Genomic DNA, 26606 nt, shown 5'->3' with positions numbered 1-26606 from the left:
TAAGCATCACGTCTAGAGGAAACATGGCACCATCCCTACGGTTAAGCATGGTGGTGGCAGCATCACGCTGTGGGGATGTTTTTCAGCGGTAGGGACTGGGAGACTAGTCAGGATCGAGACAAAGATGAACAGAGCAAAGTACAGAGCGATCCTCGATGAAAACCTGCTCCATAGCGTTCAGGATCTCAGACTGGGGCGACGGTTCACCTTCCAACAGGACAACGACCCTAAGCACACATCCAAGACAACGCAGGAGTCGTTTCGGGACATTGTCCTTGAGTGGCCCAGCCAGAGCACGGACTTGAACCCGATTGAACATCTCTGGAGAGACCTGAAAATAGCTGTACATCAACGCTCCCCATCCAACCTGACAGAGCTTGAGAGGATCTGCAGAGAAGAATGGGAGAAACTTCCCAAATACAGGTGTGCCAAGCTTGTAGCATCATACCCAAGAAGACTCGAGGCAGTAATCACTGCCAAAGGTGCTTCAACCAAAGTACTAAGTAAAGGGTCTGAATATTTATGTAAATGTGGTATTTCCGTTTTTATTTTTAATAAATTAGAAAACATTTCTAAAATCCTGTTTTTGCTTTGTCATTATGAAGTATTGTGTGTAGATGAGGGGGGGGGGAAGGATTTAATCCATTTTAGAATAAGGCTGTAACGTAACAAAATGTGGAAAAAGTCAAGGGATCTGAATACTTTCCGATTGCACTGTACATGGGCTGTTATGTTAATGGTGTAGATAGACAGTTAGGATTCACATTCATCCATTCATCAGATGACTAAGACACAAATGTCATGGTAGTCCTTTCATTCTGTCGTGAACCAAAGCCGTTCTGAAGTACGCGACAGACACCTCCTGCGTTTAGCTTTCACAGTGAGCCTCAGGTCTCCCACACGTCCCTTAACCAGATGTTTTCCTATAGAGGAAAAATATTTAAATGGAGTCAATTGACAGCTTGTTAATGTACATTAAGCCCTAACAATCACATGCAGGGGAAATCAGCAGGAAATGATTATTGAAACACGTATGGCTTTACTAAATTGCTTTCACTGACATAGTCATTACATTTCAATACAAGTAATAGGCTGTATAGGGTCCATGTTTTAGAATGGTATTATGCGTTACCCAACATTTCCATGGTGTCGATTTTGAGATCCCTCCTATACCTTACAATTTGGTGTACTCTTAAAACTGCGAAACGGCTATCTATAGCTATCTATCTACACTGTTCATATTTACACTGGCTTGGAGTTTTATCTGGCCAGGTCACCTGGTGAGGAAACACTCCTATACATTATATAACCTCACAGGACCAGAATGTTCTGAGGATATGAGGAAACCTCTGTCAGGGGAAGGGGAAATGGGTGAATAAGCTGACAGTTGATGCAGAGCAGGTCTCCTCCGGGGCTCTACACTTTACAGCCTTGTAATGGAGAACTAACTACTAATGTGTCTTCCAGGTCTCCTTCCCCTGTCTGCTTCAGCTCTGAGCACCACAAAGAAAGGTTCCTAATGAACAGATTTGTAGGGCAGAATTGGGAAAGCTGTGTGATTCCAATCGTGTTTTAAAACCTCGCCTAGGTCGACACTTAATTGGAAATCTTCAAAGAGAATGGTCGGAAACACGTCTTAAAGCTAGCCCGTGAACTATGTCTGAGCTTTTCTGTTGGTTTTGTAGTGGAATATATTGGCCGATAAAGTGTACACTACTTCATGATGTGGTGTTGTGTCTTTTGAAACGCTGGTACAAATTGTGTCATAGTGCCTCAAGGTCACATGTTTCCCAGGACTTTGAAGGGAGTCATTTATATTTGCATATGTGCAGTGATGAAAATTTGAATAATTAAATAGCAGGATTCTCCCTCAGGCTAGAATACTACTGATGAATGACAGATTGATTAGAAGTGACAAATATATGACAGATGTACAGTGCCATTCGGAAAGTATTCAGACCCCTTCACTTTTTCCACATTTTGTTGCGTTACAGCCTTATTCTAAAATATTGTAAATAAATAAAAATCCTCAGCAATCTACACACAATACCCCATAATGACTAAGCGAAAATAGGTTTTTAGAATGTTTTGCTAATTTGTTAAAAATGAAAAACAGAAATACCTTATTTACATAAGTATTCAGACCCTTTGCTATGAGACTCAAAATTGAGCTCAGATGCTTCCTGTTTCCATTGATTATTGATCATTAAAATGTGATTATTAAAATGTCTAAAGTCCTGTTGTTGCTTTGTCATTATTGGGTATTGTATGTAGATTTATGAGGGGGAGAAAACAACAATTGAATCTATTTTAAATAAGGCTGTAAACCTACCAATATATGGAAAAAGTCAAGGGGTCTGAATACTTTCCCGAAGGCACTGTATATGTAGGAGTGAAGCTGGGGCTGGACATTCAAGGCATTGAGCTATCTTGTGTGAGATAATAAGCAGTGATCTAGAGTCACATCAGTATTATACAATATTGACATTACATGTATATTCATATTAATAGTAATAATATCTATGACTGACAGGTGCATATACATATTAAAATGTTTCTCCATCCTCTAAGGAACAAATACAGTTAAATGGGAACCAGATGTTAGGGTCTCTAAATAAAGGAGTAGCATAACTTTGCTCCAAGACACTGATCTCAAGTCACTTTTAAATGACAATGGTTAGAATGTGTGTAAGCTGAGCTGATCCAAGATCTGTACCTAAACCAGGACAACTTTTACCTGTACCAGTCAGCCCATAGCTGATATTGATGACTCCTGTGTGTGTGTGTGTGCGTGCGTGCGTGTCTGCAGGCCTTTCCTAGTGCTTCCTCCCCTGATGGAGTGGATCAGGGTGTCGGTGGCTCACGCGGAGCACCGCCGCAGCTTCTCAGTGGACAGTGACGACATCCGGCAGGCCGCCAGGCTGCTACTGCCAGGGGTGGACTGTGAACCACGCCAGCTCAAGTACGGCATGGAAACACACACACATGGCACGCAGGCTTGATACACCAACACTCAACAATATGAACTCAAACAGACACATGCACACACACTACCACGGATGGACCCATGTCACTCTCACGCACACACATGCACACACACACACACATACACACACACGCACTCAAACACACACACTCGAACACACACACACACACACCTCTCATTCAGTTGTTATTTGTCCTCACATTGACACAAATCATTTAACACACAAATCATTTCTGTCCAGAATCAGTGTCGCACTAAATTCAGCTCATTGATTTCCTTTGCTGTGATTTCCCTACCAGGACGGATGACTGTTTCTGTGCTTCCCGCAAGCTGGATGCAGCCTCCACGGAGGCTAAGTTCCTCCAGGACCTGGGCTTCCGTATGCTCAACTGTGGCCGGACCGACCTGGTGAAACAGGCTGTCAATCTGCTGGGGCCTGACGGCATCAACAGCATGAGCGAACAGGTTAGTTAGACACACACATACAAACACACACACACATGCAGACACACACACACACACATTCACAGGCACACACGCATACATACACATGCAGAAATGCATGCATGCACGCGCGCCAGCACACACATGCGCCTGCACACACACACACTGCCTGGGGAACAGAACATAGAGCAGACATTACGCAAAACCAAGCAGACACCTTGCAGGCAGGCAAACACTGGCAAAGATGCTTACACACACAAACGCATGCACCCCTTCAGCCTCATGTACACATGGATGGATGCCCACGCCCACAACCACCCACACATGTTCTCAACTCAATTTGACCTGCCACTTTTTTTCTGCTCTGTGGTAAACGTGTGAAACTCAGTATTGCCCACTCTCTCCTACACACATCAGTCCATTGGGACAACACACACACACAGCTATGTCTTGCTATACTTGTGAGGACTTTAACTCTAAATGTAACCCTAATCCTGCCCCACTCATTGTTGTATTTTTGCTGCTGGTGTTTTCTCTAAGATTTGGAAAGTGGCACATGTCCTCCCCCTGAATAAAGGCCGGAGATCCTTCTGATTTACATAATTATTGCTCAAAGTTATCTTGCTTAGCCAAGGTACTAGAATCCCTGACCAACTCCCAGCTAAGAAATGTTTTACCTTCTCACTCTATTCTAAATATGCGCTAGTCTGGTTTTAAATGATGTGTTGAATTGGCTAGATCATAAAAAAAAACATTGTGCTGCCCTATTTATAGACCTTTCCAAGGCATTCGACACCGTTGACGATTCCCTACTCATTCAAAAACTGTTTGAAATGGGCCGGGACAAGGAATCATGCAAATGGTTTAAGAGCTATCTAAGAGACAGGACACAAAGTGTGCTTTCTGATGGGGTCAATTCTAATTTCCTCAATATTACAAAAAGTGTACCACAGGGGTCGGTATTGGGACCTGTTCTCTTTACTATTTATATAAATAAGATTGGTCTATGTATTAAATCCTGTAATATTCATCTTTATGCAGACGGTACGTTTATGTATGCCATTGTTCCAACTGTAGACCAGGCATTGTTAGAGCTGCAATCTGATTTTGTTGCATTACAGAAATCCCTACTTAATGCGGGCAAAACGAAATATTGTTCTCTAATTCATGGCACTCTCAGTGAGTGTGTTCCCGCCTAAAAATATCTCAGTGTCTGGATTGATAAAGATTTTACATTTAAAAAACATGCTGATGAGCGAGTTAAAAAGCTAAGATATAAAGTGGGCTTCTGTTTTAAAAATAGATCTTGCCTCACCATGAACAACAGGAATAAGTTTTAATACATATCACTGCATCCTGTATCAGAAGGTGAGCTGGACCTCGCTAAAGTCCTGTAGAACACTTCATTACTCGATTCTTGTTTACAAAGCTCTGCTCTACAAGCTTTCAACATACACTATATATAGAAAAGTATGTGGACACCCCTTCAAATTAGTGGATTTGGCTATTTTAGCCACAGCTGTTACTGACAGGTGTATAAAATTGAGCACACAGCCTTGCAATCTCCATAGACAAACATTGGCAGTAGAATGGCTTTACTGAAGACCTCAGTGACTTTCAACGTGGCACCGTCATAGGATGCCAACTTTCCAACAAGTCAGTTTGTAAACTTTCTGTCCTGCTAGAGCAGCCCTGGTCAACTGTAAGTGCTGTTATTGTGAAGGGGAAATGTCTAGGAGCAACAACGGCTCAGCCGCGAAGTGGTAGGCCACACAAGCTTACAGAACGGGACTGCCGAGTGCTGAAGCGCGTAGAGAGCAAAAATCGTCTGTCCTCGGTTGCAACACTCACTATCGAGTTCCAAACTGCCTCTGGAAGCAATGTCAGCACAAGAACTGTTTGTCGGGAGCTTCATGAAATGGGTTTCCATGGCTGAGCACACGCACACAAGCCTAAGATTACCATACACAATGCGAAGTGTTGGCTGGAGTGGTGTAAAGCTCGCCGCCATTGGATTCTGGAGCAGTGGAAACGTGTTCTTTGGAGTGATGAATCACGCTTCACCATCTGGCAGTCCAACGGACGAATCTGGGTTTGGGGGATGCCAGGAGAACGCTACCTGCCCGAATGCATAGTGCCAATTGTAAAGTTTGGTGGAGGAGGAATAATGGTCTTGGGCTGTTTTTCATGGTTCAGGTGAGGCCCCTTAGTTCCAGTGAAGGGAATTGATTTATTTTGATTTATTTTTTGTAACCCCTTTTTGCTCTCCAATTGTGTGATATCCAATTGGTAGTTACAGTCTTGTCAAATCGCTGCAACTCCCGTACGGACTCAGGAGAGGCGAAGGTCAAGAGCCATGCATCCTCCGAAACATGACCCTGCCAAGCCACACTTCTTGACACACTGCTCGCTTAACCCGGAAGCCAGCCGCACCAACGTGTCGGAGGAAACACCATCCAACTTGTGACCATGTCAGCGTGCATGTGCCCGGCCCGCCACAGGAGTCGCTAGAGTGCGATGGGACAAGAACATCCCTGCTGGCCAAACCCTCCCCTAACCCGGACGACGTTAGGCCAATTGTGTGCCGCCCCATGGGTCTCCCCGTCATGGCCGGCTGTGACACAGCACAGTGACCTCTAGCACTGTGATGCAGTGCCTTAGACTACTGCGCCACTCGGAAGGCCCGTGAAGGGAAATCTTAACGCTACAGCAAAGAATTAGATTTTAGACAGATCTGTGCTTCCAACTTTGTGGCAACAGTCTGGGGAAGGCCCTTTCTTGTTTCAGCATGACAATGCCCCCATGCACAAAGTGAGGTCCAAACAGAAATGGTTTGTCGAGATCAGTGAGGAAGAACTAGACTGGCCTGCACAGAGCCTTGACCTCAACCCCATGAAATAACTTTGGGATGAATTGGAACGCCAGCTGCGAGCCAGGCCTAAGCGCCCAACATCAGTGCCGATCTCACTAATGCTCTTGTCGCTGAATGGAAGCAAGTCCCCGCAGCAATGTTCCCAACATCTAGTGGAAAGCCTTCACGGAAGAGTGGAGGCTGTTATAGCAGCAAAGGGGGGACCAACTCCATATTAATGCCCATGATTTTGGAATGAGATGTTCGACGAGAAGGTGTCCACATACTTTTGCTTATGTAGTGTCGCTGTTGAAATATAAAAATATGTTTGCAGGGTAGGTTAACTCTTGAGATCCCACTTGTCTCCACAAAGTTTGTCAATCCACCTTTAGTTTTAAGGCACCACAGTTATGGAATACTTTACAAAACAAATTACACCGGGATTCCCTGTGCCGATAGGGTAGTTTAAAACTCTGTTGTTACATTTAATTGAAGTATGCAATTGTTTCAATTGACTATTATTACTTGTTGTAATAACCTGATGTAATGTATTTACAGTTGAAGTCGGAAGTTTACATACACTTAGGTTGGAGTCATTAAAACTCGATTTTCAACCACTCCACAAATGTCTTGTTAACAAACTATAGTTTTGGCAAGTCGGTTAGGACATCTACTTTGTGCATGACACCATACGTTTTTCCAACAATTGTTTACAGACAAATTATTTCACTTATAATTCACTGTATCACAATTCCAGGGGGTCAGAAGTTTACATACACTAAGTTGACTGTGCCCTTACAGCTTGGAAAATTCCAGAAAATTATGTCATGGCTTTAGAAGTTTCTGATAGGCTAATTGACATCATTTGAGTCAATTGGAGGTGTACCTGTGGATGTATTTCAAGGCCTACCTTCAAACTCAGTGCCTCTTTGCTTGACATCATGGGAAAATCAAAAGAAATCAGCCAAGACCTCAGAAAAAAAATTGTAGACCTCCACAAGTCTGGTTCATCCTTGGGAGCAATTTCCAAACACCTGAAGGTACCACGTTCATCTGTACAAACATTAGTACGCAAGTATAAACACCATGGGACCACGCAGCCATCATACTGCTCAGGAAGGAGACGTGTTCTGTCTCCTAGAGATGAACGTACGTGCAAATCAATCCCAGAACAACAGCAAAAGACCTTGTGAAGATGCTGGAGGAAACAGGTACAAAAGTATCTATATCCAGGGGATGCTTGCAAGCCGAAGAACACCATCCCAACCGTGAAGCACGGGGGTGGCAGCATCATGTTGTGGGGGTGCTTTCAAAATAGATGGCATAATGAGGACACAACTGGGCAGAACAGAACTGTGGGCAGAACTGAAAAAGTGTGTGCGAGCAAGCAGGCCTACAAACCTGACTCAGTTACACCATCTCTGTCAGGAGGAATGGGCCAAAATTCACCCAACGTATTGTGGGAAGCTTGTGGAAGGCTACCCGAAATGTTTGACCCAAGTTAAACAATTTAAAGGCAATGCTACCAAATACTAATTGAGTGTATGTAAACTTCTGACACACTGGGAATGTGATGAAAGAAATAAAAGCTTAAATAATGTAACGGTCGTCGTACGTAATGGACCAAGGCGCAGCAGGTTGAGTGCTCTTCTTAACTTTATTTGAACACGTAACAAACAAAACGATCGAACGAACAGTGTTGCAGGCTAACACAGCAGTGCAACAACACAACTTCCCACAAAGGGACAGGTGAAACAGGGCTACCTAAGTATGACTCTCAATCAGCAACAACGATGTACAGCTGTTCCTGATTGAGAGCCATACCAGACCAACACAAAGAAATACACAACATAGAAAACCATAGAAATACAAAACAAGAACATTACCCAAAACCCCCGGAACACATAAATCAAACATCCCTCTTACATAAATACATATACCATTAAACCCTGAACCACATAAAATGAATACCTCCTGCCACGTCCTGACCAAACTACAATAAACAATAACCCCTTATACTGGTCAGGACGTGACAAATAAATCATTCTCTCTACTATTATTCTGACATTTCACATTCCTAAAATAAAGTGATGATCCTAACTGACCTAAGACAGGGAATTTTTACTAGGATTAAGTGTCAGGAATTGTGAAAAACTAAGTTTAAATGTATTTGGCTGAGGTGTATGTCAACTTCCGACTTCAACTGTATATCTGTCTATAGTTTTTTTTCTTTTTGTTGTTGTGTTGATGTAATTTTTGTCCTCAGGGCACCATTGCAAATGAGACAACTAATTCCAACCCCAACCAGAATTCTAACCCTAACCAGAATTCTACCTCTAACCCTAAACACAACTCCTAAGACTAAAATAGCTTTTTTATACGAGCGAGGACGTGAAAAATGTCATCACTTCTCTGAATTTTAGTTGGTTTACTATTCTTGTGAGGACTTCTGGTACTCACAAGTTTAGTCAAACGTGTATATACACACACACACACACACACACACACACACACACACACACACACACACACACACACACACACACACACGCACACACACACATCTAGTGAACCAGCAACATTCATTTTTCAGTTTTTAGTTTGAGGCTGTTCTGAGCTGAGGAACGCAACTCATTCCCTCCAGACTGCCTCCCGTCTTTGATGTTTAGACTGACTGAGGAGCCCAGTGGAAACACACTGTTCCCAGTGTCTTAGGGAGCTGCAGAACATTACTCCTCTGAGTTTTCCATGATCGACGCCACACGCTACTGTAGTTAATCAAAGTGGCTGGAGGGGGAAATTTCAAACATGGAGTCCAAGTGTGCTGTAAGCATATCCAAGAAGTCAGATACAGGTCAAGCTGAGGATTGTTGCCATGTGTTGATGGCTTTGACTTGTGTTCATGTAACTGCGGTAGTTTGGTGAACCACGCTCGCATGATGAGTAGTAACCTTGTCTAAGACCTGAAGAATTGTGTTCGCTCACCGAGGTAATGCCTAGGCTTTAGCTCCGCGAGCTAACACGGTATTGTGGGGCACAGGAGATACTGTACGTATTCAAATCCAGATGGTCAAACTCACAGTGTAAAGCAGCCATTCACTGTCATACAAAAATGATGTCCTTGACATTTGCTTCATATCTGCTTTATTCAACTCACATAACCCTGAACATCTGGACTATCTGTCAAACAAAACCCTAACTGTAATGTGACCAATGTATCTTCTGACCCCTCTGATGTACATCAGGGAATGACCCCTCTGATGTACGCCTGTGTGAGAGGGGACGAGGCCATGGTCCAGATGCTGTTGGACGCTGGAGCAGACATCAACAGTGAGGTTAGTGATGATGACAACACCATGTTATGTAGAATGATTTGTATGTAGCCTGTTCCCAGATCTGTTTGTGTTGTCTTGCAAACTCCTATGGTCATTGTCTCGTTTGGCGTGATCATCCTAATTTATGTGTTGTGAGACAGGAGAAAACCCAGATTGTGCTGTCCCTCATCTGTCCCCACTCCTCTCCTGTTGCCATGCTGTATATATAGTGGTCATAATCATGAGGCACGGGCCGCCATGCTGTTTACTGTACACAATTTAATGACACACTGTTTACAGTTGAATTACAGACATAACTGTAAGTTCACCTTTTAGCTATTCCTTTGGTACAAAGAATGATAAGAGAACATTAAATACTATACTAATATTTTTGAGGCATTTCTCATGGTAAGCTTTGGGGGATCTTTGGTTGTAGCCTAGTTACATGTAATGGTGGCCTATGCCTGTTAGTCCTAGTCTTGTTGAGTCACCTCATGACTGTGTAACCCACCAGCCATCACGTCAGAATTCATGTCGGCCATGATAGTGGTAACCCCAGAACAAAGCACTCAACACAACACTCCAGTAGGCTGAGGATGGTTTATATCATTGGTTATTTTGAACGCTCGTTATCATCACAATGAGGTCATAATGATTCATCTAAATAAAGTTAAATGGAGCACGGGACACTGTTTGTTGCTTCCGGTATTTCTGAAGAACCGCACACACCAGGTCAAATAGAATAAACATGTGTTACTTCTGCCTCTGTGTATCCTCAGAGTAATTAAGGTCAGGAAAAGTAAATTAAAGCAAAGCAAATTTGAGAAAAGTCAATTAGAGAAAAGCTCAAAATGAGTGTCCGCTTCAGAGACTCTGAGAGTTGCTCGAGGGAATTGTGTGTGCTTCGTTCACGGGTCTCTGCTCACAGCCTCACATTCATGTGCTCCCAGTTGTTGTCTCAACCCCTGATTGACTGTCTGCCTGAGAGGAAATGTGGTCTAGTTACTGAGGTTAGGTCAACTTAGGTCAGCCTTGGACTCCAGACAGACAGACCAAGGCTGGAAAACATTGAAAAGTGGAAAGTATCATTGAGTACTACACTGTTAAGCAGAACTAGACAGAATCGACTGAGTTGGTTTAGCAACAAAATATGCAGGATGTCGGCTTTTGCCGCAGGCTAACTAGCTAATTACCTCAGGGTCGTAATCATTAGGGCATGCAACGGAAAAAGTTTTAAAAGTGAACAGAAAACAGAAATTAGCTTTTTTTATTGTCTGTAAGTCCAAGTAGACCCTCCCTGTTTCAATCACCCCCCTCCCCTCCCCCCGTTTGGTGCCTAATGAATACGACCCAGCTCTCCTTCCTTTAGACTCCCTCCTTTAGCTGCTTGTCTTTGCTGCATAGACTAGAATTTTAATGGCTTTATATCTCTCTCCCCTGAACCTCCCTGATGACTTCCCAGGTGCCAAACACAGTGCACAAGCACCCCTCAGTCTACCCCGAAACGCGCCAGGGGACACCTCTCACTTTCGCCGTGTTACACGGACATGTCCCTGTTGTGCAGGTAGTGATGTCATCCTTTCTCACCTCATTGTGTTTTCTGTCTGTCCACCTCTCATTGTGCATCATATAGTGTCATGCAGGGTGGGGGTGAATTCCATTTCAATTTAGACAATTCACCAATAAAATGTTTAAAAAAAATCTTAATTGAAAAGCATTGAGAAAAATTTGAATTAGAGGTTTGGTTTACTTCCTGAATTGACTAAATTTAAATGGAATTGACCCCAATCTTGGTGTCATGGTTATTATTATCATGACATAAATGGTGATAATAACAGCTAAAATGTGTTTTCTCCTAATCCATGTATGTAATGTCTATTGAATGTCATTGAATGCTGAGTGACCTGAGCTTGAAAACCCAATGGAAACTGGTTGAAATGAAATGTACTAGTTTGAACGATTGTGTGATTCTCTACTTCCTCCTGGTGAAGTGCACGTGGCACACAGTGCATTAACTTAATGGAAACAGGACAATCTGTTTGTCCACATTGCTAATGGTTATTAAACACAATGGACCAACATCGCAACGATCTTTCCACTGAACTGATAAAACTAATTAGCTCTACTTGTTCAATGAAAAGGTGTAGCAGGACTTTTTCCACAGCCTCATCGAGGGGTTTTGGAAGTACATGGAAATCACATGGGCGGAAAGAAGAAAAACAGGATTTGTGGTTGAATAAATGCAGATTTAGTGTTCAGGCTCTTTGGGGTAGAACCTTCCCTAAGCACCTGTAATGTTCAGTCAGATTTGGTTGGGGGCTTTTCAGTTTCATAATTTCACACTCCATTTCCCAAGCCATCTGTTCTGCCAGGCTGTAAAATTGTACTATCCAGTATGTGGTTCAGGTTGTGCTGTCTGAGTCTATCTTGGTGATGGGCCACTGATGCTCATACCAACCCTTCAGAGAGTGAGGATAAGTCTGACTCCCCGTTTCTCCCCCCTGCCTTAACCCTGCCTCACCCACTGCCCTCCACAGCTGCTACTGGATGCTCGGGCCAACGCAGAGGGCTCCCTACAGGACGGCATGGAGAACTACACAGAGACCCCGCTACAGCTGGCCTCCGCTGCAGGTACACTACTGGAACAGCATGCCTCTGACAGCCTGCAGACGACCTTGCACAGCCAATGTGGCCAACATCATGATGGCACTGCTGATAATAACCACAAGATGTTATGAATAGGTCCTGGAGTTTGGACTGACCACCTGCCTAGAGAAATCTCAGGGCCCTAAATTGGGGAAATAATTCAGCACTGTTTCTGGGAGATCTAGCGTACTCATGCGCACACACACACAGACACCTTGCAGGCATACAGATGTAGGATCTTCATTTGAGTCCGTTTGGAAAATAATCCTGCAGCAACAGGAAATGTGAATTATTATGTGGATTCGAGTTAATGGACATTTTTTGTATGGGTTGATACATTTTTCATTAGGGAAAGTCAATTGTGATATTTGTAAGTGGAAATTACAACATTTTGAATCCTTTTTAACCTTGAATACACTTCTCAGCAACAGAAAGGTGATCAAATTAAGATTTGACATCTGTAGGCACACTAGCGAAAATGTTCACACAAACACACACCTACGGCCTCATGTACACAAGCATGGATTGACACACATTCTCATACACACATTCCTCATACACACATCCCTCATACACACATTCTCAGCTCAACTTGACCCGGAACTTGACCTGCAACATTCTATTCCCCCTAGGTAACTTTGAGCTGGTCAGTCTGCTGTTGGAGCGGGGAGCAGACCCCATGGTGGGAACTATGTACCGTAATGGCATCTCTACAGCCCCTCAGGGAGACTTGAACTCATACAGTCTAGCAGCAGCACATGGACACAGGTAACACTTCCATAGTATGATCCATAGTATGAACACTTTACTGAGAAAACACATCTTTCTCTCTCTGCTCTCTCTCTTTCTGCGCCTCTGTCTCTCTGCCTTTCTTTCGCATGTGTGCACGCACACACACACACACCAGACACCCCCCTCCCCCCACACACTCACATTGCATCATCTTGTGTTGACATCATCATACCTTGCATTATCACTACATTATGATAACTATCACTACTAACAAATATTTCTGTCTGCTATCCTCCACGTACAGGAACGTGTTCCGTAAGCTGCTGTCCCAGACAGAGAAGGGGAAGGGGGACGTGCTGTCCCTGGAGGAGATCCTGGCTGAGGGGACAGAGGAGGAGAGGGGCCTGGAGGAGAGGAGCCCCTCCCAGCTGGACCTGGTCCGGACAGGCAAGGCCAAGCTCAAGGCCCTGAGAGAGGCCATGTACCACAGCTCTGAACACGGACACGTGGATATCACCATCGACATACGCAGCCTGGGTGAGTGCATACTTGGTAACACTTTATTTGGATAGTCCATCTATATGGTATAGATCAGTGGTGGCTGGTGGCACTTTAAGTCGGAGGATAGGCTAGTGGCTGGAACGGACCGAATGGTATCAAACAAATGGTTTCCATTCCATTCCCTCCATTAATACCATAATTATGAGCCATCCTCCCCTCACCAGCCTACTCTGGTATAGAGGCTCAATAAACAATCAATAGACCAGATCAGTAACATGTCAAGTTGTCAACTGCATGTCTGTGACCTTGCAACAGGAAATGATCTACAGATGTTTGACTTTTCACTTAGTTTCAAATCAACTGCATATTTGTAAACAACATATACATTCTGTAGGCCTTCACAGTAATTACAGTATAGATACGTGCAGCCTTTGTCAGTATACTAGATATACATTCTCACCCTATACATTGAAATCTAAGAGATCTATATAGCTGGGGTCATTGCAACCCAGTCACATGAGGTTAGCTATAGATTTTCTGCCTGTGTTGTTGTCGTTTTCCCACTGGAATGAAGGCCTGGCTGTTTGTGTAACAACCTTGTGTTTCCCTTTTGTCTCCTAGTTGCACTGAGCTCTGTTAGTGTGTTCTCACTTCAATCACTCACACTTCAGCCACTTAAAGCCTATAATGTTAAGCAAAGATCTTGTAGTTTATTGACAAGATACAGTACCAGTCAAAAGTTTGGACACCTACTCATTGAAGGGTTTTTCTTAATTTGTACTATTTTCTACATTGTAGAATAATAGTGAAGACATCAAACTATGAAATAACACATATGGAATCATGTAGTAACCAAAAAGGTGTTAAACAAATCAAAATATAATTGAGATTCTCTAGCCACCCTTTGCCTTGATGACAGATTTGCACACTCTTGGCATTCTCTAAGCCAGCATCATGAGTTAGTCACCTGGAATGCATTTCAATTCACTGGTGTGCAAATAAGTTAATTTGTGGAATTTCTTTACTTCATGCGTTTGACCCAATCAGTTGTGTTGTGACAAGGTATGGGTGGTATACAGAAGATAGCCCTATTTGGTAAAAGACCAAGTCCATATTATGTCAAGAACAGCTCAAATAAGCAAAGAGAAACGACAGTCCATCATTACTTTAAGACATGAAGGTCAGTCAATCCAGAAAATTTCAAGAACTTTTAAAGTTTCTTCAAGTGCAGTCGCAAAAACCATCAAGCGCTATGATGAAACTGCCTCTCTTGAGGACCGGCACAGGAAAGGAAGACCCAGAGTTACCTCTGTTGCAGAGGATACGTTCATTAGAGTTAACTGCACCTCAGATTGCAGCCCAAATAAATGCTTCACAGAGTTCAAGTAACAGACACATCTCAACATCAACTGTTCAGAGGAGACTTGTGTGAATCAGGCCTTCATGGTCGAATTGTTGCAAAGAAACCACTACTGAAGGACACCAATAAGAAGAAGAGATTTGCTTGGGCTAAGAAACACGAGCAATGGACATTAGACCGGTGTAAATCTGTCCTTTGGTCTGATGAGTCCAAATTTGAGATTTTTGGTTCCAACAGCTGTGTCTTTGTGAGACGCAGAGTAGGTGAATGGATGATCTCCGCATGTGTGGTTCTCACTGTAAAGCATGGAGGAGGAGGTGTGATGGTGTGGGGGTGCTTTGCTGGTGACTCTGTCTGTGATTTATTTAGAATTCAAGGCACACTTAACCAGCATGGCTACCACAGCATTCTGCAGCGATATGCCATCCCATCTGACTTGGGCTTAGTCGGACTATCATTTGTTTTTCAACAGGACAATGACCTAACACACCTCCAAGCTGTGTAAGGGCTATTTGACCAAGAAGGAGATTGATGGAGTGCTGCATCAGATGACCTGGCCTCCACAATCACCTGACCTCAACCCAATCAAGATGGTTTGGGATGAGTTGGACTGCAGAGTGAAGGAAAAGCAGCCAACAAGTGCTTAGCATATGTGGGAACTCCTTCAAGACTGTTGGAACAGCATTCCAGGTGAAACTGTTTGAGAGAATGCCAAGAATGTGCAAAGCTGTCATCAAGGCAAAGGGTGGCTACTTTAAAGAATCTGAAAATATTAAAATATATTTTGATTTATTTAACACTTTTTTGGTTACTACATGATTCCATATGTGTTATTTCCTAGTTTTGATGTCTTCACTATTATTCTACAATGTAGAAAATACAAAAAAATTAAGAAAAACCCTTGAATGAGCACTTTTGTTTGGTACTGTAATTCACAGAAGACAGAAATAGAACAAAACTGTTTCACATAGAAACACCGGATATTCGTCCATTAAAATAAAAAAAACGTTATTATTGAATTATTAAACATTCCACCCATGAGGCTAAAGATGGCGCTTTTGGTCATTGACTGCAGGAAAGGGCTACGGGGTTCTTTGGCTGTCCCCATAGAACCATTTGAAGAACTGTTTTTGGTTGCAGGTAGAACCCTTTTGCCTTCCATGTAGAATCCTTTCTACAAATGAGTTCTGTAGAACCCTTTCCTCAAATGGGTTCTACCTGGAACCGAAAAAGGGTTCTCCTATGGGGACAGCCGAAGAACCCATTTGGAACCTTTTTTTATACATAATGCCTCTTGGTGTGTCTCAGGAGTCCCCTGGACGCTGCACACCTGGCTGGAGTCTCTGCGGATGTGTTTCCTGCAGCACCGGAGACCACTGATCCAGGGCCTGCTCAAGGAGTTCAGCTGTATCGAGGAGGAGGAGTATACACAGGAGCTCATCACCCACGGCCTGCCACTCTTGTTTCAGATCCTACGAGCCAGCAAGGTGACTGGATATCAAGGCCTCTATTCAAGAAGTGTCTCAGACGATTGCTGATCTGGGATCAGATCCCACCTCTTATTCATTATGATCTGAAAGGCAGAACTGATTCTAGATCAGCACTCTTACTCTGAGTCGAGCGCATATGTCGCTGTCTGCCTTCTGCTTTTCTCCCTATCCACATTCCACTTTCTGTCAACTTTCAACCATATTTGTTGCGTAGGGAAATTCGTTTTGCAGGAAGATCATACCAAAAATACACACATTAGAGGAATTTCGAAGGGCAATTCACAATGTGAAGGTTGCCATCAGATCCCAACACACAATCGCCCTCTGTCCCCTGTCTCCATCTCCATGTGCCCCTCTTTGTTTCCTTTTCTCTCCTGACAGTGAAGATAATAATGTCTTCTCTTTGCCTCACAGCCAGACCCTGAAGAGATAACCTATAGTTGTTCTAATTTCCTCCTATGGGCCCTGGTCAAACGTGGTGCACTAAATACGGAATAGGGTTCCATTTGGAACTCAACCTATTTGTCTTCCTGTGATTATATAATACAGCCCGCAGCTTCACAGTGACTGACAGAATCACCCAGAGGCCCAATCTATTTCAATTAGTGCCTTGATTTATGATTTATGCCCTCCGTTTCTAACTTACGTACCCATTCTTGAAAAACCCACCTTCTCTCTTTATCCACTCAAGATTCACTGCAGCATTAGATCCAACAGAATATCTCAGTAATATATTAGAACTAGAATCTCCTATTTTGAGTCTCACAATAGAATGCCTTTCATTTCCAGTCTAACTTTTGGCCTGTCATGTAGTAGGGTGTGTGCATTATTGCTGAGAGAGAGATCAGATGAACACACACATGCACATGGGCATTCACACACAAACACACACATACACACACACACAAGCGCACACACACACGTATGCACACTCTCTCTCTCTCGCTCTCTCTCTCTCTCTCTCTCTCTCTCTCTCACACACACAAACACACACATGGACACACATTGCCCTCTCCTGTCCCATTCCAGCAGCCGCCCTTGTCCCTGTCAGGGTTGATCTATGGCGGAGGCAGTGACCCCATCTCTCTGAGACCCCAGGGACCCCGTCACTGTTTGTCCTGTCATATCCCTGCTAATGATGTGTGACTTCAAGGTAGAACACATTCATCTTCCTCTAGCCAGACTGAGTGTGTGCCAGTCTATTCACACCTCCTTGTTCTCCTTGTTTAACACACACAAGGGAAGGCTGACACACAACAGAGAGGGAGTGACACAGAGAACATTTGTACATTTGTTTTTCTGTTCACGATGTGATATGAGAATTTGCCTGTGTTATGTTTCAGTAGTTCTACTGTGTCTCTCAGGAGAGTATACATCAGGTATCCGTGTGACACATTTTAATAGCTTTTGTTTGTACAACAACGCGAGCTCAGCCTCTGCCTGGAAAGTAAAAAAAAAACACATGAACCTCCTTGTGGAGTGAAGTGGCTGGTAATTGATGTTGGAGGCGTCATGCTAACGTGGTGCAGGGAGGCAGATTTGTTGAATACACAGGGGAATTGTTCTATAAAGCGCACCGGTCCGTTGTGTATGCGCGCGTGCGTGAGTGCATGCGAGTGTGCGAGACGGGTGTGTGCATGCTACTACCCCTCTACCTTCTCTCCCATAGGCTCTAGTACCACACGCAGTGACTCAGACACACCCTCCGACAGGAGAAGCCCGTTCTGTCCCTGGAGACGTCTCACACCCAAGCCCGACACATTACGTTTGTCATCGTCGCGTGGATATACAGCACAGACAACAGCATTATAGCTACTGTACATCAGTGTGATACTCACCCCATCCACAGATAAAGGGTGGGAATAAAGGGTGGGTCACCTGATGTCTGCAAGTGGCCTTTACTAATGCTTGACTGTGAGCTACTGTGCTTGATCAGTTAGCCGCCTTTGTGACTTGTGATATTGGAAGATTTGTTAGTGAATGTGGTAGTGGATATCTCTACATGAATATGCCTTTTAAATGATGGGTATGGAGTAACATCGGAACCCAGAACTAAATTCTCGCATAAACGCTGACCTCTGACCTGCTAATGGATTGCGGGTGTTGGGAGAGCCTGGGTATGGAGTGTGTAAAACCAGTCTGATGTCTAACCCCTCCTGTCTGTTATGTTCCAGAACGAGGTAATCAGCCAGCAGCTGTCAGTGATCTTCACCCAGTGCTACGGGCCGTACCCCATCCCCAAACTCACAGAGATCAAGAGGAAACAGACCTCACGCCTGGGTGAGCACTAGAATTAGGATTTTGACACTTTGCAGCAATAGCTAGACTTCTACATATACACTACATGACCAATAGTATGTGGACACCTGCTCGTCGAACATCTCATTCCAAAATCCTGGGTATTAATATGGAGTTGGTACCCCCTTCACTGCTATAACATCCTCCGCTCTTCTGGGAAGGCTTTCCACTAGATGTTGGAACATTGCTGCGGGGATTTGCTTCCATTCAGCCACAAGAGCATTAGTGAGGTCGGGCACTGATGTTGTGCGATTAGGCCTCGCAGTTGACGTTCCAATTCATCCCAAAGGTGTTCGATGGTGTTGAGGTCAGGGCTCTGTGCTCTCACCGATCTCAACAACTATTTCTGTATGGACCTCGCTTTGTGCACGGGGGCATTGTCATGCTAAAAAAGGAAAGGGCCTTCCCCAACATGTAGCCACAAAATTGGGAGCACAGAATCGTCTAGAATGTCATTCATTGTATGCTGTAGCGTTAAGATTTCCCTTCACTGGAACTAAGGGGCCAAGCCCGAACCATGAAAACAGCCCAAGACTATTATTCCTCCTCCACCAAATTTTACAGTTGGCACTATGCATTCGGGCAGGTAGCGTTCTCCTGGCATCCGCCAAACCCGAAATTGTCCAGATGGTGAAGCGTGATTCATCCCTCCAGAGAAGATGTTTCCACTGCTCCAGAGTCCAATGGCGGTGAGCTTTACACCACTCCAGGCGACACTTGGCATAGAGCATGGTGATCTTAGGCTGCTTGGCCATGGAAACACATTTCATGAAGCTCCCGATGAACAGTTCTTGTGCTGACATTGCTTCCAGAGGCAGTTTGGAACTCGGTAGTGAGTGTTGTAACCGAGGACAGACAATATTTACATGCTATGCGCTTCAGCACTCGGCGGTCCTGTCTGTGAACTTGTATGTCCTACCACTTCGCGGCTGAGCCGTTGTTGCTCCTAGACGTTTCCACTTCACAATGACAGCACTTACAGTTGACCGGGGCAGCTCTAGCAGGGCAGAAATTTGACGAACTGACTTGTTGGAAAGGGTACCACGTTGAAAGTCACTGAGCTCTTCAGTAAGGCCATTCTACTGCCAATATTTTTCTATAGAGATTGCATGGCTGTGTGCTCAATTTTATACTCCTGTCAGCAACGGGTGTGGCTGAAATAGCCAAATCCACAAATTTGAAGGGGAGTCCACATACTTTTGTATATATAGTGTATCACACTGCACAGATTCACATGAACATAGAGACATGTGCCATCTGGTGGCTAAAGATAGTAATAAACTGGGTATTCAGAAGTGACTTGGAATACATGATGAATCTGTGTGCCTTCCAGACCCTCACTTCCTGAACAACAAGGATATGTCAGATGTGACCTTCCTGGTGGAGGGGAAGCCCTTCTACGCCCACAAAGTCCTGCTCTTCACCGCCTCCGGCAGGTCAGAACACTGTACTGCACTCTCTCTCTCTCACACACACAGACACAGACACAGACACACAGGGCAAGTTTTCCGGACACAGATTAACCTAGTCCTGGACTAAAACACACTTTCATGATTTCTAATCTTGGATAGGCTTAATAAACTGCATCTGGGCATGTTCCTACATTTCCCCTTGCCCCTAGATCTGAAATGATTGGATAGGTGTAAGTGAAATGGTATAAATTCCCCCCCAATCTATCTGAGGGAAAGTGAGAGCTTTTCCTGATCAGGTCACTAAAATCTCCTGTCCCCAACTACCCATACATAACTCAAAACCATTAATACGAGGTCATTTGATCCCTATATTTCAAATGTGCTTGTGTTTCACCATATAGATCTGGATACTTGCGCCATCTGTACTCTGCTTACACCATTGACACACACACACACACACACACACACACAGCGATTGCACATTGGCTACACAATGATGAAAAATATGACTGACTGCGGATATGTGTCGAGACTGTGTCTATATTGTCAGTGCGTTGATCCATAATGTCATTTTCTCTGGCCTTTGGGACCCTAAGAATACTCTCACTTCAGATCCTGTCACATGTCATTAAGGATGATTGACCCGATAGGTCATACAGTGAGTGAGGGCTTGTCACAAGATGGTTGATGTCCTTGACAATGCTCTGTTGACGTGTTCTGGAGATCTGGTGGTATCCGTCAAGGGCCTTGTAAAAACCTGGATCATATTTAAATGGATGGGAACCATTACCTTATCTATACCGTAAAATACACCGGTTTCTTTCAGTGATTACGTTTTACTCTGTACCATAGAATACAGTGTATGACTTGATCACAACGGCGATTACAGTTTTCATTGGTGAAGTGTAAAGACCATGATTGAAACGATTGTGAATCAAGGTTTATTACGGTATTATCAACCAAGATAAGGTTTCTAATTCCTCATTTTCTCTATCTGGTTTTGTATTTATCTCTGTCTTTCTCTCTCCTCTCCTCAAGGTTTAAGTCTCTTCTGGCGAACAGACCAGCTGCTGAAAACACATGTATTGAAATCAGCCACGTCAAATACAACATATTCCTGGTATGTTCAAAGGGAAAACGAGCGTTCTGTTTACTTAGACATCTGTTTTCCCCTTACAATCTTATTATATCTATACATAGATCCAGAAACGACCCAGACACGTCAACAGATCCACTCTACCTGTGCAGACCACATGCCCCTTTCCCTTTCCCCTTCCTGTTTGTAATGGGCCCTTTTATTGTTGCTCTGAACCCGCTGCCCGCAAGTCGTTGTTAAATATGTGTAATATGTGTTGGGGAAGTTTCTCTGAAAATATAGTTTACCAAGCTACCAGTTACTTCACACTGGAAGAAGTTAGGCTACCCTACAGCTACCCTTAAGAAACATATCGTTGACTTAACTAAAGTTACTTTGAAAAGTAGTTCACTACATCCAAACTACTTAAATGTTTATATGTAAATCTGAAATGTCGTAGACTACAAATTGCATGAACAGATCATTTTTGGGTCAGATGTTAACAGAATGTGTCCATTTAGCCTATTAAACACAACAACTATGTTTCAAGTGAGAATGACTACTTTACCCATATTCTCTTGTTTAGTTCATGTAGTTAGCTACACCACTACAGCAATTATCTCCTGAAAACACTAGCTTGATTTGAATTTAGATGAACTACCACCAAGCTACTGTCAAATGTAGTTCAATTACTAGTTGAACTACATATAGTTCACTACTCCCCAACACAGGTCATTTAATTAGCCATTAAGATTTGACCATCTATTGCTTTTATGTAACTTAATAATCAAAGTCATAATTGCTGTGTCTGTGACCGAGTCGTGCAGAAATGATTTTATTTTGGGTGCCCTTTTTTGTTTGTTTGAGCACCTGCCCCTTAAAAGGTCTGTGCACGGCCCTGCATAGATCATACAATGTTGTGATACGTTCTCAAAATGGACTGTTCATACAACAACAAAAAAGAACCCACATGATTTCCCATGACAAATCCATTTCCAGGTGGACTGAGTCTAGGTTTTATGAACGTTGTGTAAACGTCAGGTCTCACTACTGTTACAGCTGGTGATGCAATACCTGTACTGCGGTGGGACGGAGCATCTGCACATTAGAAACACAGAGATTATGGAGGTAAGACTGGTACAGTAGCTCACTTCTGGACATTGTCAGTCATGCTGAGTCATAACCTCTACGATGCAGTGATACCTAGACTGATATGGATGCATCAATGTAGATACCTGATATGAGAAGATGAGTATTCTATCTGTCACAGTTTGTGAGAAGCAGTAATACAATTTATGTCCAACAACATGTAATACTTTACCTAGCCTGGACCCAGATCTGTGTCGTTGTGACCATAGGTCAGGAGTTAAGGCAGCGCAAATAGATGCCACCAGGCTATAACTCCTCTTTTCTGGTGTGTGCAGCTGCTGTCAGCGGCCAAGTTCTTCCAGCTGGAGGCGCTGCAGAGGCATTGTGAGGTCATCTGCTCTAAGAACATCAACACAGAAAGCTGTGTGGAGATCTATAGCCACACCAAGGTGAGGGGGTCGAGTTGAGTTGAGAATGGATGCATATGTGGATGGGTGGGTTTGGGGGTCGGCGTGTGCACGTCTACTGTCTATCCATGTATGTGTGGGTGTGAGGCCGTAGGTGTGCATGTGTGATCATGTGTAAACATCTTTGCCTGTGCTTGCCTGCCTGCTAGGTGTCTCTGTGTTTGTCTGTGCTGCTGCAGTACGCACTGTAGGCATGTGTGTGCGTGTGAACACAAATGAATAGGTTTGGCATACATCTCAAACTAGGCAACACTCATCTGTTCTCCAACCTTTCGCTCTATCAGTTCCTGGACGCCCCAGAGTTGGCTGCCTACATCGAGGGCTACTTCCTGAAGAACATGGTGGTGCTGATCGAGCTGGAGCCCTTCAAAACGCTGCTGTACGACACACCACCAGGCAGCCCCGCCATGAACATACTGCTGGACCTGGAGAAGACCCTGGGCATCCGCATCCAGTCCATCCACCTGTCCTCCTCCAAGGGCTCCATCGTCTGATTGGTTGATTGATTGGTTGGTTGATTGATTGATTGATTGATTGAGCTGCTACTGGGACTGGAACTGTCTATCTGTCACCATTGTCCCCAGTACAATACATACCTGTACTGAACCACACTCGACAGTAACGCTATTGAATCACTTGCTGTGCTGACTCACGTCATTGCCATTCCCTTGCAGCCTACTGAGCCTAGGTCCGTGCAGTTAGGCAAAGTGGACAGCGCTGGAACCTCAGAAATTTCCGTAGAGCTGTAGTAAAGCTGATTGATCAAAGCAATAGTGGGACTATATCGCTGAGACCCAGTGAGAAGAGTGTGTGTGTCTGGGATCATTTGTAAAGCTCCAGTCAACATTGCTTCGCTCCTTGACATTAGTCTCCAGACTGCAGTCAGACCTGCCATTGTCCACTTGTATTCTGGACAGAATCATTGTTGGTACTTTTCTTAGCATTGTTCTGCAATCCTACATAGCTTTATAGTCTATTTATGACTGGACCTAGCCAAACTTAACATAAGAGCAGACCTGGGTTCAAATACTATTTGAAATCTAGTCTACCTGGAGTGTCAGATGGGTGGGGTTTGCACTTTTGCGACTAATCTATTGGTTCCATTGCGACAGGGAAGCTCAATCGCTGTCACAAAAAGAGCCGTGTTGAATAGACCAAACTGCAGCGGGAATATGGATGCTCATGTTTTAATTCAAAAAAGGAGTAACGCATCCACTGGAAAACAATATACACAACAGGAACAGTTTTGCAGGCACACAACACGCAGTGCAAAAACAACTACCCACGAAAACCAAACAAACACACACCTACTTATGGGACTCCCAATCAGAGGCAACTAGAAACACCTGCCTCCAATTGAGAGTCCAGCACCCAAAACTACACATAGAAAAACAAACCTAGAACCTATACCAAACTAATACACCCCACTACACCACACACAAAACCCCATAATACAAAACAAATATACCTCTGCCACGTCCTGACCAAATATAATAGAAATAATACCTAAATATTGGTCAGGACGTGACAATCGCCCAGTACTTAAAAGTATTAAAAGGATTTCAAATAGTACTTGAACCTAGGTCTGTTAAATGTAACGGTGATATATGGACATACTGTTTGTCATGTGTTCATATGTTTCAAGGGAGTCATGCAAAGGAGAGAGGTATTGGTATATTCTTCAAGCTACGTTTGGGAAAGCTGGAGAACGCAGGAACACATTTACTTCCTTCATCCGCTGTTAGAACTGTGTAAATATTGTGAATAAAACACAGAGCTTTGGCTCTTCCTGTAAGTTAATGTATATATCCTACAGATGTTTCTTCTCATGCGTCTCACCATTGAATATTGCTGTAAAAAAAAAATGCTCTTCTTTTCAATGTGTTATCGTTCTGTATGTTTCAAGTTGCATGTCACGAGAATGACTGTTTTGTTTGTGTTCAGTTTGGTTTAAGAGTGGCATGAGACTGTAGGAGTGAGTTGGAGGGGTAGAGGAGTGATACTGTCAGCATGCATCTCTAAATGTGTAGAAGTGTACTGGTGTCTTCATTTCAGGGGAGAACGACAAAGGGCCTGGACCTGTATTCAAAAAGTATCTCAGAGTGGGAGTGCTGATCTAGGATCAAGCCCTCCTGTCTTTTTCGTCTTATTCATTATGATCTGATAGGCTTAAGCAGGCCCTAGATCAGCACACGTACTGTGAGACATTTTATGGTTAGGGGCCTGGTTCAAAATATTACCAGGGTCTTAAACCGGTCTTAAATCTTAAACCGGAGGAGCGTCTTTTGTGTTTTCCAGACATTGTGAAACCACATGTAAATGTGTGACTTAATATCTGTTTCCTCTATAAAGATTAATATAAAGAATTATATGAATCCTCTCTCGACTGGTACAATTCTTGGCTCGACAACAATCTCAACTATTTTTCCTGCTGTGAAACCTTCAAACCTAAGTAAACGTTTTCCCGTTGTTGTTGGAACCTGTGGATTTGCCCTCTGGTGTTCTGTCATTAGCTGGATCCCCCATGGTGGAAGGTTTGGATGGTTGTCTTCGATCCCAGCTAGGGAGTTGGTTCTGTGGCACAACCACACACTTAGCAAGCTGTAATACAGAGAATGAGTTTTAGGTTGCATCCCAATTCTCCACCCTTCTCCCAGTGTGCACTTGCAGTCTTCCAGTCATGGATTTAAAAGTGGTGGAAACTGCCTCCAGCCAATGCTTATGCCAATCCAAGGGTTTTAAATCCATGACAGTGAGTGCGCAAGTGCACACTTTGGGAGAACTTTGGAAAGTCGGGATGTAGCCTTAGAATACAATCCTGACAACGTTGTCTTGTGCTACTGTTCAACCCATCTGTGATCATTAGACGTGAATGCCTTTAGCCTGGTCTCTAACGGGATATGATCCGTTTCACTGTCGTCTCACTCCGTGAAAGGGGGCATATCAGTTTGGATTTTGGGCTAGAATGTCTGCAGAGCACTGCTGGAGCCCAATAGACAGGACTCAATGCTGGGAACACATACAATGCACAGTGTAGATAGGGCAGTATACAAACAGGATTGTGATATTATTAGCAAAGTAACTCTGTGTCTAGAGGGAGAGAACACAAGTGGTCAGAGATAAGTAGTCAGCATTAGAGAAGAGAGAGAGAGAGAGAGAGGCAGCCAGTCAGAGAGAAGAGAGAGACACTCGGACGAAGAAGAGAGATGGAGTTTAATAGGGAGAAGAGAGAATCATTGCCATCGTAACAGCAGTGCAGAGAAAACAGGCGTGTCATTGTCCTCCGCTCTTCTCTTCTCTAGTCAAGAATCTGTTGTTCTACTTTACGGAACAGTGCTATAGCATCAATGAACTGCTGCATAATGGACTCCCATTTCTACTCTTTTCCGTCTCCACAGTGTTTTCTCCCTTGGCTGTTTATGTGACAGATTGTTTAGATTCATTGTGCAGTTGGATGTTATTTATTATCAAATCGAGGCCACCATGCTGGCTGCCAGTCTGTCTGTCTGTCTGTCTGTCTGTCTGTCTGTCTGTCTGTCTGTCTGTCTGTCTGTCTGTCTGTCTCTCTGTCTGTCTGTCTGTCTGTCTGTCTGTCTGTGGCAGCAGCCAAGTGTATCTGGCCTGCCAAACAACATAATGAATCAAAATAAAACCATTACTCCTCATGTGTACAACATGGCAGGACTATAAGGACACCCCAGGTTAGTTTCCTTTTTGTGTTTTTCTATTTGCAGGATAGATAGGTTTTTAAGAGGAACTAGTCCTCTCCCACAAGATGTATGTAGGCCTACTTATGTTGCCATGCCAATTCACCTATGGGGCATTTAAGGATTCTATTACATGATATTCTATTCTACCCTCCACTGCTTCAAACTTCTTCAAAACTCAGACATGATAGATCGACAACTCTGTGCTCTGCTATAACCTTAGACACAGAATGG

At 43.7% G+C, this 26606-nt stretch overlaps 1 protein-coding gene across 3 annotated transcripts in view; it reads left to right on the top strand.

The window, feature by feature from the left end:
- The window catches only part of btbd11b (BTB (POZ) domain containing 11b), a 142482-nt gene extending 117437 nt beyond the window's left edge, over positions 1-25045 (top strand). For 2 of the 3 annotated variants that reach the window (XM_014148218.2, XM_014148220.2), the window contains exons 4-17: positions 2810-2962; positions 3286-3451; positions 9527-9616; positions 11058-11159; positions 12133-12226; positions 12874-13009; positions 13278-13510; positions 16143-16321; positions 18499-18604; positions 19956-20058; positions 21073-21154; positions 22169-22237; positions 22534-22647; positions 22950-25045. In XM_014148218.2, coding sequence (XP_014003693.2) covers positions 2810-2962; positions 3286-3451; positions 9527-9616; positions 11058-11159; positions 12133-12226; positions 12874-13009; positions 13278-13510; positions 16143-16321; positions 18499-18604; positions 19956-20058; positions 21073-21154; positions 22169-22237; positions 22534-22647; positions 22950-23159 — 1837 coding nt within the window. In that variant the 3' untranslated portion in view covers positions 23160-25045. The remainder of the gene's footprint in view (positions 1-2809; positions 2963-3285; positions 3452-9526; positions 9617-11057; positions 11160-12132; positions 12227-12873; positions 13010-13277; positions 13511-16142; positions 16322-18498; positions 18605-19955; positions 20059-21072; positions 21155-22168; positions 22238-22533; positions 22648-22949) is intronic. The other variant, XM_014148219.2, reaches the window with a different exon arrangement.
- Positions 25046-26606: the final 1561 nt, after the last annotated feature.

The sequence above is a fragment of the Salmo salar genome, chromosome ssa16 (assembly GCF_905237065.1).
Source record: "Salmo salar chromosome ssa16, Ssal_v3.1, whole genome shotgun sequence".
Lineage (NCBI taxonomy): Eukaryota > Metazoa > Chordata > Actinopteri > Salmoniformes > Salmonidae > Salmo > Salmo salar.
This window is presented reverse-complemented; position numbering and strand designations above follow the sequence as displayed.